The sequence below is a fragment of the Perna viridis genome, chromosome 10 (assembly GCF_037379345.1).
Source record: "Perna viridis isolate PV_CMFRI_1.1 ecotype Kerala chromosome 10, ASM3737934v1, whole genome shotgun sequence".
Taxonomy (NCBI): Eukaryota; Metazoa; Mollusca; class Bivalvia; order Mytilida; family Mytilidae; genus Perna; species Perna viridis.
In genome coordinates this window covers 41,435,464-41,449,488 of record NC_142454.1, presented here as the reverse complement: position 1 = coordinate 41,449,488, position 14,025 = coordinate 41,435,464, and the positions used below count along the sequence as shown (strand labels likewise).

The following is a 14,025-nucleotide window of genomic DNA, read 5'->3' as shown; positions in this document are numbered from 1 at the left end:
CGTTTGACATATATATGTTTGTACTGAGATGACTATTGTCATTTTAAAACTGACGAGGAGTAGACAGTCAGTAGTCCCTTTAATTTCTAGTTCTTGTGGGTAAATAATCGGAAGCCATTCTCCAAATTTAGAACTATTCATGGAGATAATATCGTCAATATATCGATATATGAAATTAAAGATTCTAGCCTCTTCAACTTTTCTGTCTTTCACAATTTAAAAATGCTTAGAAAGAATTTCTTCCAAATTTTGTGCAATGTTGAATTATATTGAAGAAATCAACCTATCGATTTTTGTGGTGGGAGCGTCACACTAATGCACTTATGCAAAAAGGGCAAAATATTCTGTTTTTGTTCAAACATCATGAAAAGTTAGTCCACTTCATTTTCACGTCTGTATTATCTTTCTCATGTGGAGATATCATAATTTGTTGAAATTGAAGGCATAATTTACAATAATTTAATTTAAATTGTAACAAGTATTTTGATTGGTCAGTACTCTTTAGGGCAAGATAGGTTATTCTGTATAAACCAACTTGGTACTGTGATGTCATTAGTGTCGACTTGTTCTTTTGTCCGGAATCGATTAGAAATTTTAATAAAAAAAGATTGTTTTCAATTCTTAACCAAGTAATGAGTGCATGACTTGGTCGAAAAATGAAAAACAATCCTTAAATGGAAACACGAATTAATGTACATTATTAAAATTAACATAATTCTTTTAAATAATAAAAAGAAGACAATACTGTAACTGTTTATTATAGTACATCATTGTTTCTGGTATGTTTTTTTCTGCATATAAATATGAAATTTATATATTTTGCCTTAAATAAAAAAAAAAAGAAGAAATATTGCTATACTGGATCTTCAAAAAAAATGTTCAAAAGATAAAAAAAAAACAATGCAAAAAAATAAATAATTGGCGTCTTACAGAGTAATAAAAAAGAATGTTGAAAAGCAACAAATGCACAAGCACATAACATAATTACATACATTGTAATAGTTAATACTTTCAGAGATCACCAACAGGTCTTCAATAATTGTAAATACTTTTTTAAACAAGCTACATATTGTTTGTTTGTTTGGTTTTTGTTTTTCAGTTTGTTTTTTTTTTCTGGTTGTTCATTTCATGTTTAGTTGTTTTATACTTTATACTGTTTTTGAAAATTTTTTTATCACATTCTTGTCACACGTTTTGCTTTTTTTTTGTATTTTTATTATAGATACTCCCACCAACAAAAGTAATAAAACCCACGGTAACAGAATGATGATACTTCTTTAAACTAAACAATAATGTAATATAACCACATAAATAAATAACATCTAATGACAGGTGCATGCCTGTGGTGGGGTTAAACTTTATAATTAAGGCCTTAACCACCCCTCTTTAATGTAAGGTAAAATTTTAGAGAGAGACTATTTCAACATGATTAAAGAGAGTATGCTCCAGAAGAAAAAAGATATCTTTCCCACTTTTACTAATCCTTTCACTTAACAAAAATCTATATAATATATTCTGAGGATTATATTTCTTACTCTTAATTTACCATACATACATATATACATATATATATGTACTTTATAAATAGAACATGGTAGTCATCATTTATCGAAATCAAGAAACATAACAAAAATATTTTTACTTTAATCCCTTGTCATTGTATCTTTTGTATCAAGGTTCTGAAGTTATTTTTTCTATTCTTAAAATAGCTAAATATATTAGTATTTAGAATAAAATATACCTTTTTGTATATGTATTAAAAATGATCATTTAAATCCTTTTTCTTTTATCCTGTATCGCATACCCTATATTACACCCCTAGACCTATATCACTTAGCCCTTACAGCACCCCTAAACCTACATGACATACCCTATATGGCACCTTTTCTCAGAATACACTTAAAGTATAGTTTAAAAATATGATATAATGAACATAACATGTCAAAGTGTATCATATGCTGTATCAACCCTCGACACTTAGATAGGGTAATATAAGAGTCTCACGTTGATATGGCATGTAATATTCAGTATGTAATCAGCAAAAAGCATGTGCATGTACATATGTATAATTGAACTTCCACCAGCATTATAAAAAACTCCAATAAAGAATGTGATACAAATTTCCCTGTTCAGAGCTACATATCTTCGAAATGAAAAAACAAACAAGTAAAAAGACCATGACATACAACAAACTTTCTATCACATTCTAATTAGGCACAAACCATTTTGTTCAGGAAGTTTGAAAATAATTAATTTTTTCACCAGCAGCCAGAGTTCAAATTTTTATTTGAAAAAAATCTACCATTTAAAAAGTAATGGGGAAAATATTGAATGTTCATTTTTTTTCTGTCCATGGCTAAGTCGAAAAGATTTTTTGGCTCAAATCTGGAATAATTTTTTTTTTTAAATAATCACAGCATCCCCCTCCCTCTTCCCTCTCAGTATAAAAATGGTCAGTGCCTTAGTATTCTTCAAAACCTGTTTGAATTACTATACAACATGTAGACAGACAGACAGTACCAGTAGTCTACTATAACACAACCGCCAAAATAATAAAAAGAACTTTAAAAAAAATCAAATATCACTGATTATCGCATTCCCAAAAATACACGTACAAAATGATAAGCTTAAAAATATTTGGTATAGAATTCTAAGAGCATTAATTATGATATTGACACCAATGTGGCTTTCCTTCCAAGGAAAAGTAGACAATAGTAGATAATCTCGTTAATAATACAGGTAAGAGTATATATTGTAATCACAGTGTAAAGAAGTAATTTACTCATTAAACTTTATAATCTTTAGTAGGTATATTCATAACGGGAGCAAAATTCTGATTAACATATTTCTTAAATTTCAAATTCCCTGTCTCATGACAAGTACCCTTAAATGTAATATAAAACAAAATCTATAATTTTATTGTCTTGTCATGTTTAAAATGCAATATGATGCAGTACTGAGTAGATGAAATAAAAGATTTTACTTTGGAATGCCATTTTGTAGAGAACAAAAAATACCCTGTTTATTTCGACTAGAAATGCAATAAAAAAGTTGAAACATTGATGAATATCAAAAAGGTGAAGAAATTTAAAGAAATAAATCATTTACAGGTACCTTCAAATATTTAAGACTAGCTGTAAAAAAATGCATGATACAAGATGTTTATTAAAGTAGAAGTTTAAAAAAATATCAGAAAGGATCTGATTCAATGTCCAAAACCCAAAAAAGTCACTTTATTTCTTTTCCAAAAACAGTAAGAGATCACATAATCAATTTGCATCTAGGTTTTTTTTTTTATCAAATTTTGAATCATCTAAAAGATACACAAACCAACCTTGTAAGACAAAATATAACTCTCCCTTACTAGAGGCCAAAGAGGAGACAGGGGAGTCAGTTCTACATAAGAGGGAAAGCTGTAATGAAAATGGATTCACAAATCAAGAGTGAGATTCCCACAAAATCAATGAAAAGTTCGGAATCTTCCATTTAAAAATATAAGATTTGTGGGAGAATTTTGGTTAAAATTACTATATTTTTTGTGAACAAAAAATCAGTGTATTTTAACATACAAAAATTACTATCACGAAAAAATCTCCCACATTAAACAATGGAGGAGTATCTCCAACATGAAAAGTTCCAAAGGTTAAAGTATGCAAAATACATGTAGAAAGTTCAAGGATAGTTTTTTTTTTTTATTTTAGTACATTTATTAAAAAAAAACTTAATAAAAACTAAGAGTACATCAAACACTTAATATACTAATCATTACATTAACATCATTAACAATGGATAAAAAAGCTGAGAAAGACAATGGAACTGGAAGAGACTGGATTTGGATGACCATAAAATACTTGGAGCTCATGTTGGGTACAGTAAAGCTTTGTTCCAAACCTGCGAATAAATTAAACATACTTATTGTTTACACTGCATATAACTGCATTCTTTTGTGAAGGTATGTTTGAATTCTGAATATTTGCAGCCTCAGGTTCCGGTTTCCTAAAAAATCTAAATTTGAAGATTTCCTCAAGTTATTTCTTCTTAACTGAAAGTTTAACCAGATCACTTGAAATTGAAAATTTGTGGAAAAACTTCAGCGCTGGAGGAATATTACAATTTGTGATTATTCTTAAAACAGCACCAAAATAGTTAAAGAGTAATCAAGGGAAACAAGATTTGAGCGAAATCATGAATATATTCCAAGGAAAAAAAACTAGACTAGGAAAACAGACACAAAAAGAACAAAAAATAACCAAAATAATGCATACAAAAAAACCAAAGTAAATGAGCACTTGGGACTCAACTAAAACCATTTGCTCATTGAAAATACATACACAGGCAAATATTTCTCACATGAAATTCATGTGCAATTCACATGAAATTAACATGATTTTCATGTGAAATTCAGTAAACACGAATTTCATGTGAACATTTTGTGTGAATTTCACATGAAGGCGCCATTCACCCGAATTTCACGTGAACTCTGTCACTTAGTTTATTTGCCCAATTCAGGTGAAAATCAAATAAAATTCGTGTAAAAATCATGTGAAGTAATTTTGCCTGTGTAATAATCTCAAATTTTGTGGCTATATGGGGTAAAGATGACTAGTTGGCTCAACAGTTTAGTAACATTATCATGTAGGCTGTTGCTTTTGTGTGCAGGTCCCTTCAAAACACATTTTATATTTAGGTTTTCATCAAATCCATCCTTAACTGAATTAATGGCCAACCAGATTGCTGGAAATCAAAGATTTGAAGAAAACAGATAGGGAATTAAGATTATTTATGAAACAAGGTCAATGCACCTTGAAATTCAACTTATTTTGACAATCTTCTACAAAAAGGATCTAAAATTCAAATCCTGATTCTACTTGAAATACTATCCTATTAAAATTGTTTATCACCAACTAGTCAATCTTTCAAAACCAGTGCAGTATGTATTCCTGTTGAGAAAGAAAAACAAACACTAATTCTTACTGACTGTCTCCATAATCGAGTCAAATCAAGTCAAGTCAAGTCATATTTATTTACAAGTCAATATTTTATTAAATCAAATAACACAACTCGAATGAGCTTTCAATTTAGTTTAATTACCTTAGTAGCTGCCCTGTGTACTATAGTGTGTCTGACTGACAAAGCATTTATATCTCTTTGGTAACCACCACCTATCACCGTAGCAACGGGAATCCCCTGGCTGTGACATGTATCTATTACATAGAAATCTCTATCAAATAAACCTGTAATATACCACATATAATGTGTAGTAGGACACAGTGATTGAACAAGAGCAACAAAAGATAACACAAGCTCCACATGAAGGCTGGCATTCGTTTCATCTACTACTAAATGCTGCCTACAGGCCTTTTGAAATCCCTAGCATTATTAAAATCAAAGATTGCTTGACAATTGGATTATGTTGCTTAATATTATTCACCTTTTCCTGACTTTGCAAGATTCTTGGGCTGACTGTAGTATCTAGAGTGAGTTTTGAAAGTCTGGCACAGTTTGGAGCTTAATAATTTAAGGAGATAGACCTAGGGTAAGGCAAATAACTCCTGAAGTCAGTGATATGTTTGTATTATATTCAATTTTCCCAAAGCATATCAAGCTTCCATATGAAACAGAACTAAATCAGTCCAAGTTAATTTGATGCTTCCATAGGTTGATGTAGAATGCTGAATACAAATGTTTCAATGATTTGTAAGAGTTGTGTCCCTTACCCCAATCTACCTCCTTAAATTCATTGAATGTGTTAACAGCACTAAGGATCATATTTCTGACAAATATGCAAGCTCCTTTCTTCTAATATACAAGAGTAAGTGGTTGAACAAGTGCACAGCAAACATTAAATTCAGTACAATTTTTTTATTTCTGACAGGAATGCTACCGAACTATAATGATCCTCAAATTCAACAGTATTAATTTCAAATGTGCCAATGACCTTGCATTATTATATAGATAACAGTGTTTTATTGAATGTTCCCAGTGTAATAAATTTGATAATTCACAATGAAATAAATTTGGTAATTTCACTCTCAGACTTTCTCCCGCCAAAATGTCAGAACTCTGATATCAAACAGCCAATCACATAATTTTAAATTCAAGCTTAAAATATCGATAAATTATGACGAAAATCTGTATAATAAATAGGATAATCAATTGGTTATCGTGAATAATAAAACAGGATCACTCATGCCAAGAACACTTGAGGATTTATCTCGTGCCCAGAACAAGTTCCCGCAGTGGTTAAATCTAGGCGTTCTTCGGCACTTGTGATCATATTTTGGTTATTCACTCTTTCCAATTGATTATCCTATTATTATCATTTGAGTAAGAAATTTTATTAAAATTATTCAAAGATATTATAAAACATGAAATTACACATAACGGTATTGTCATGCTAGGTATACCCCAACTCATACAGAAAGTTGATATGAGACAGAACCCAAAAAGACTGAGGCTTAACTGAAAAGGAGCCCATTTAAAAGATCAGTGTATACGAATAATACCCAAGATGGGAAGGTAAACCAACTATTTTTTCTTTGATATTTATTTTCCTGCTTCAGGGTAGTGATTCGTTTTTGCTCCTTTTCATTCCTGCCATTTACATTTCTATATAACATGCATTCCATAATTAAAGATGATATTCCTTACAATTTATTTTTCATAGATTTTCATGATCATAAAATAAGCAAAAATTAATTGCTCCCTAAAAATATGTTGGTAATTAGGATTCTAACAACATTTGCCCTGTCTATATAAAGCCACACAACAGATTCCAACCTTTTCAAAAGGAAGTTGATAACAGACAAAACCAACAAATATTTTACAATGTATACCCTATCTATATTAATACATATCAAATTTGAAATAAATCCATCCAAATAAATCCATCCATTGGAATCTGAGCTATTTGTGACATACATGGTGATTCCAGATTATTATATAGATAGCAGTGATTTACTGATTGTTCCCAGTGTAATTTTTTTTCGATAATTCACATTGTGAAATAAATTTGGTAATTTCACTCTCGTGCTTTCTCCCGCCAAAACGTCACAACACGAATATCAATCCCTGTTCACGAAGTTTTGAATTTGTGTTGAAAATAACAATGAATGATGAAGGAAATCTATATAATAAATAAGATAATCAATTGGTTATCGTGATTAACTAAAATATGATCGCTTGTGCCAAGAATGCATTAAGATTTAACTCGAGTGCAGAACAAGTTCCGCATATTTGTTAAATCTAGGCATCCTTCGGCACTCATGATCATGTTTTTGTTATTCACTCTTTCCAATTAATTATCCTATTACATGTAACACCACCCATTTGTTACAAGTGAGGGTATGATAATAAAAGACTGGTGTTACCTTGGTCGGAGAGATTTAGTCGTCCTAATTCATCTTTCTCATGTGGATCAACCCCAGCATCATATAATACCAGGTCAGGTCGGACATAATCTAGTATCCATGGTAATATTTCTTTTAAAATGTTCATATATTCTTTGTCCTGAAATATGCATGAACTACTAGTATGATTAACTCAAGACAATAACAAACTTGACGTGTGATATTTTTTTAACCAAATTATCAGCAATAATGTTTGACATTAATTACTGCCCAAAAAAGGCTACTTCTCATAGATAGTTTCCAATTTTTAAGGAAAAGGCTCTTTTTCTCCCAAACGGTATAAAATTTTCCTAACTTAGTTAAAATGGTAAAGATTTGGTACCTAAAGCCAAAATGTTATCCATTAAGCAAGTCTAAGTAAACTTCTAATACATATTTTAAAGTTTCCCAAATTTCTGTAAATGACATATATTTTCCCAAAAATAAAAGGTAGGGGCAGTATAAGAAAATAACAAAATCCTGGATATATATTTAAAACTTCAGCTTGAAGGTTTTCAGTTTGTATGGAAATTATAGATATGTAGATCCTCTCTCAAAACATGTATGGCTCAAAATCTTTCTGTCAGAAATGACATGTGAAGTTAGGATGTGATTGTTTGGACTTTAAACGCAGATGCAAATCATGTGTTACAGAAATTTTCTCATATTATTGCTGGTTGAGACATCAGGAATATAACAACATAGCAGTGAATTATCAATAAAGTTAAATGTAATTTGAGTACAAATAGCTCTGTCCCTCATGGGCAAAACCTAACATCATATTACCAATAAAAATTAAACTGAAAACTGGAAAAAAAGCAAGGTATATTTTTTTAGTTTTTAAATGATAACGTGATATTTACCAGTAAGCATCATCCAAAAAATGTTTTTTTTCTAAATCATCTTTTTTGTTTTTGTTCAACGTGTTCAAGATAAATAAATCATCCCTAGACAAAGACTCACTTTTTATACATGTACCCTACAGTTTTCAGTTCTTGGTTGTATTTACCTTTACTTTGTCCGGTAGTCCTATATCAACATCACTTTCCTGTTTCATGAAGGGGAAGTTCATTTCATTGTGCATAGAAAATGTAAATATATTTGTATTGTCAGTGAATATATAGGCAGTACCATCACCCTAGAAAATAGTAAATGAAATAAAAAAATGAAAAATTCATACTGGTTACAGAGTAGATCTAGCAATACTGGCCAGAGAGTACATCCAGCCATTTTCATGCCAAAAGCAATTCTTGCCATTATTTTATTCTAATGCTGGTGATAAGAGGTTACTCCTTGAATCATGTGTACAGCGTATCTGAATTTGCAATATTGTTATGATTATTACTTCGGTAGATATTCCGCCAACTAAAATTTCATTTCTCAGTGAACATTGTTGTATAAGAGATAAAAGCTAATTTTGATGTAAAATTTGGCTTTGATAACAGATAACAGTTGGTAAGATTTACTTACTGGCAAGAACTACTCCTTGACATGTACACATGTAAGGAGAAAGTTAAGAGTTTTTAAGGAAACTGAGAGTACATCCAGCCATTTTCATGCCAAAAGCAATTCTCGCTAATATTTTGTTCTAATTCAATATTGCTATGATTAGTATGTTTGTATATATTATGTCTACTAAAATTTCATAAAAAGGAAAAGAATTTGAGCATTAACTTGGCCTATTCTATATATGTATAAATGAATTACTGAGGTTTAAAATACATTTTTTTGTAAATTGAATTAGATTGCATGCTAGCATGCTAGTAAGAAATATCTTTTCTTGAGTATTTAGTAAATTATTATGAAGAAGACGATTGTGTTGAGGTTAGTCTGGTAAGATGAGAAAGTGACCCTAATCGATTTCCGGAATTAATTTAGAGGGTTGGGCAAAATTATCACTATTAATACTTATGCCGTTGATTTTACTTACTGTGAAAGTACTTATATTTGTGGGGTACAAATTTTCGTGGAGTTTTGTAAGAAGTTTGTTTTTGCAATATTTTTTTCTGTTTTCATTGGCTACAATCTGAAACAGACATTCAATTACATATAGAAAAGCCCTATAACCTTCAAAGATGAAATAAACAACAGGCTGTAAAATTAACAGCAAACCAGATTTTCCTACCTGATTCTGTCCAATACTGTAAAATTACTTGACAGATAATGCAAGAAATCCCATTTTTCAATGCAAAAAGTTCCAATGAAAATTATGAATAATTGCAAAAATTATGGAGATTAATACAGAATTTTCTCATGTTGAAACATTATATATCTGAATTTGAAAAGAATCGGTCAAGGGGTGCTTTAAGTTACAGGATGGACAATTTTGGCAACCTGGCTTCCTGCCCATTGTACATCGCTAAATTAATACCTTATTAATCCAGTCAGCATGAAAAGACAGACTTCTGTTTTCAAGACAAAAATTGAACCCCAAAAAAGTACTGGTATCAAAGATGGCAGTATACTAAATAATGTTAATCTAAAGAAAAGTGTATAAAAAGCAAGACATATAAACTCAAAGATGCCATGCCTGATGAACATCCAGATCAACAACAACGACCCTGTGAACACAACCTGACAGGAACATGGTCATAGCAGCCACGGCAAGATCGTTGACAAGGCAGTAACCAGATCCATGATCTGGGAAGGCGTGATGTGTTCCTCCTCCCGTACTACAAGCTATCCCTCGTTCCATGGCAAGTTTGGCAGAAAGAAGTGTTCCCGCTAAAAAAAATAAAGTGTGGTATGCCATATGGATTATTCAAACATGTTCATGTATATGTAAACTATTTTACAAGAATTTCAGAAATGAATCTGAATTTTTACATATGTACAAAGATCAATATCATTCATGTGTTGTTTATTTTTGTTGTTTTTAAAAATAATTAAACCTCAAGTTAACGAGAGTTTCAGTTATATCATGTTGTATGAAGTTAATAGAAATAAGATAAAACAATCTTTAGTATTGATAGGTTTAACTCATTTCTCCACTCGTGATGGTAAAACTAAAATTTTCATCATGCAAGCTAGCTTTAGCAAGTATGTTAAAACCTTAATGTCATCATAGAGAGTTGAAAAATAGTTTAATTCAAGAAAAGGCTAAAGGAGAATGGGTTTCTCCCATGAAATCTGTTGAAACTTTACAAAATGTAAAATGGCCGGAAAACTCTCACAAAAATTTAATCACTGCCAAGTGTTTAAAAAGTCATGTGCATCTTTAATCACCAGCTTTGAATTGGAGAAAAATATTTACATGTACCTGTTTCATATCTGACTCTGCTTACTATTCCCTCGCTCCATTTAAATCCTGTCTTTCGTTGTTCCTCTTCTGTTGTTTCACCGGCAATAAACCTATCTATGTATTTATCATCATGGACAACTTTAAACACTTCTGGATCAAGCAGGTTAGGTTCAACAATCTGTTTAGCTGAGATCACATCATCTTTTCTGAGGTAGCGCAGAACACCATGAAATTTCTTCATTGCAAATCTATGTTTGATTGGAAGCTCACAGACGTAACCATGGTGATGGACAACTGGCAGACCTTTGCTTTCTAATCTCTTTACCTTAAAAATGAAAAATATTGTTTAAAGATAATAGTTTGGGTATATGTTTTTGTCTTTAATTTGTATTAAATAAAGTTCACAATTTTATAGACAGACAGATTAGAACCTTGAACAAAAATTTTGAATTATGTTGGAAATATTTAGGTCTGTTTGTACACAGCTGCACAAAATTTTCTCTTAAGCAGTTTTCACTTTTTTCGAGTGGTATTTGTTATTTTTACATTTAATACATTTGCTTTCCAGAATTTTTGTTATGCTTTCATCATGTTCATAGTCCTAGATATTACCAAGGGGCAACAAAGGCACCCTTAGATATCTGTGAATGGGACTAAAATCTGACAGAAAGACTTTTTACATATGTACATTACAACACAGTATTGTACATGTACTGACTTTTTGTGTTAGACCAGTATCTTCCAGTTGAGCAATATTTAGGGTTACTTCTCTTTGGGATGGTGGCTTATTGTAAGTTGACAAATATCTAAGTCTGCACCAAGTTACTTCCCCTGGCCCAATACGACACCAGCATCTCATTGCTTGCTACAGGTTACCATGGATATAGAGCTGAAATAATACAGTAACCATGAAAAAAAATTAGAACACCATTTTTTTTTCATCTCCACCCCTTTAAACACTTAAAAAAATTATCAGAAATTTAAAACCAGAATGCACTTAAGTAGTACTCAAGCTAAGAATCATGCAAAATGTGATTCATGGGTGAAAAGCCTACATATTTTTATTTTTGATATCTTGTTTGAAATGCCATAGTAAACAGAAATTAACAGTCGGTTTTTCATATACCCTGTGCTCTTTGGAGATAAAATTTATATAGAATGCACTGTAGATTTCAAAATTAAGGGAGATAACTCTGTAAATGACACTCAAATACAATAGAATCTATTAGATTTTCAATGTTGATTATCTCCTAAGAGCAGGCAGATTTGAATGAATAATTACACATTTCATAATATACACCCATAAATCAACTTAATATCAAAAATAAAAGTATTTAGCCTTTTTTAGGTATATCACATTTTACAGATTTTGCATGATTCTTACAAAGACTACTACTTGATGCACATGAGCTTATTATTTACATTACCATCATAGCCTTGATTTTTATACTGTCTAAAAAAAATGAGGGTTTCTTATTGTCCAGTGTTAAGTATCAAGTTTAAAAAGTTGTGTATCGAGTCAGAAAACTGGAGTATCTTAATGGTACCCAACCTTTCTAACACAAAACTCAACTTTTATCAACTGTATACTGTAAATGTATTAATTTTCGTGATTTCTGTCAAGTGACCATATTAGTGGCTATCAATTTTTGCCAATTAAAAAAAAATGATTAGCATAATATAATGTTTAAAATCAATTTCATTGATACTATTTTTTGTGATTTTCTGTCAACCACGAAATTAGCTAATATTAGTGCATTTTCAGTACTTAATACTTTGTCAAAATTGAATCTCCTTCAAAATAAGCATGATCAATAATGTTTTTCAGCCAGATGGAGGGAAAAAGCATAAAAATCATTATGTCACAAAGGAAAATGAAACTTTGGCATAATAAGACCGAGATTCAATTATCAAGCAGCTCCAACTTTAGAATTTTCAGGAACATTTAGGTTTCACCTGTTAATATTCATTAATCCAGTTGCACTGGTAGATCTAATTCAGGGTGGTTTTTCCCTAATTTGTGTGTGCATCTGAGTGGTTTCACACTATATTTTGTTCTCCCTGAGTGGTTTCTGTATTTTTATACAGAGTTGAAATGATAGATTGATAAATTAGATATTTCTGATGCTAGAAATGATTGTTGTTATGGAATCATTGTACCATAATTTAAGTGAAATTTTAATTTTTTTGGGGCAGATTTTACTGCTCTTGACCTTCCCTTTTTTTCTTATGTGGATTTTCCAATTTGGACATGTGTCCTTTGGATTTTTGTTATCCGGTCCGTTTGCCCTTGTAACATGTTTTGCCCTGGGTCCATTAAATCTAGGAGTCTGTTTGCCCTATATACTTTTTACAAAGTTTTTGTTTTACTTGGTAAAATAGAAGAAAAGGTAATAATGACCATATTGAAAATGGTTACACAATTTCAAAGCAACATTGTATGCTGCATAAAGAAATACAGGTGCCAGCAGGGAGTATTACATGAAGTCCCCAGTGCCAGTGAATTATAAATCCCTCATATATTTTTAATCACTAAAATGTGTTTTTAGCTTAATTTAAAACACTATGTTGACACTTAGCTATTTTCTGAAAATTTTATTTTTACAATAAGTGAATTACACTCACAGATGAAGTGATGATTTTGAGATATTCTTGTGTGGGTAATCAATTTTAAGTTAATTAGCATTTGTGTTTTAATCAACCCATTAGACAAAATTAAATGATACACAATCATCTTCCATAATGATAATTAACTTATACTTGAAGGCAGTTAAGTGACTGGTCTCTTTAATATTTTTTTTAGAATTTATTTCTAATTATTTTCATTTCAATTTTTGAAGATATAATTATTTCATCATAGACTAGTGTCATACAAACGAAAGTACTTACAAGTAAATAACATAGTAATAATAATATTTATATACACTGTATGTGAATGTTTTAGTTGCACGCCCATGTTGTTATCCTGGAACTAATATATTTTCCAGTATCAGGTTGTTTCAATAATTTTAATATAGTAATTTATACAATATATTTCAAATAACAAGGCAGTAAGGGACAAAAAACGACAGGTAAGCGAACTGCTAGGTAGGCGAAGAAACTTGTTAAACGAACATGGAATTTTCTAAAATGGCCTGGATTCTACCTTAGAATTGCCACTTCTTTTTCAGCAGATCAGAAGCAAATGATAGTACACCTTTTTGGCATCAAACATGTTCACCATCTCCAACAATAAACGACAGAAAAATAGACAGTTCATGGGCAATTGATAAAAAATGATGGAGTTTACCATTTTTTTCCGATATTGGTAAACTAACTTCAAAGTTTCCAAAAGGTTACAACTTCATCATATGATATTTTCGGTATTTAGTTACAACATGGGGAATAACTTGTTGC

General features: G+C 30.8%; 1 protein-coding gene across 3 annotated transcripts; it reads right to left on the bottom strand.

The window, feature by feature from the left end:
* Positions 1-737: 737 nt before the first annotated feature.
* LOC148605820 (uncharacterized) lies at positions 738-14,022 on the bottom strand. Of its 3 annotated transcripts, none has more exons than XM_088550441.1 (8): positions 13,919-14,022; positions 11,348-11,518; positions 10,648-10,954; positions 9,919-10,112; positions 8,398-8,526; positions 7,371-7,509; positions 5,092-5,234; positions 738-3,891 (listed from the first exon to the last, which is right to left on the bottom strand). In XM_088550441.1, the coding sequence occupies exons 2-8, from the start codon at positions 11,486-11,488 to the stop codon at positions 3,859-3,861; spliced, it is 1,086 nt and encodes a 361-aa protein (XP_088406567.1). In that variant the 5' UTR covers positions 11,489-11,518; positions 13,919-14,022; the 3' UTR covers positions 738-3,858. The 3 variants fall into 3 exon arrangements, with proteins under 3 accessions (XP_088406567.1, XP_088406570.1, XP_088406569.1); XM_088550444.1 differs by having other exon boundaries at positions 13,947-14,010; XM_088550443.1 differs by having other exon boundaries at positions 13,775-14,003.
* Between the last annotated feature and the right edge of the window lie 3 nt (positions 14,023-14,025).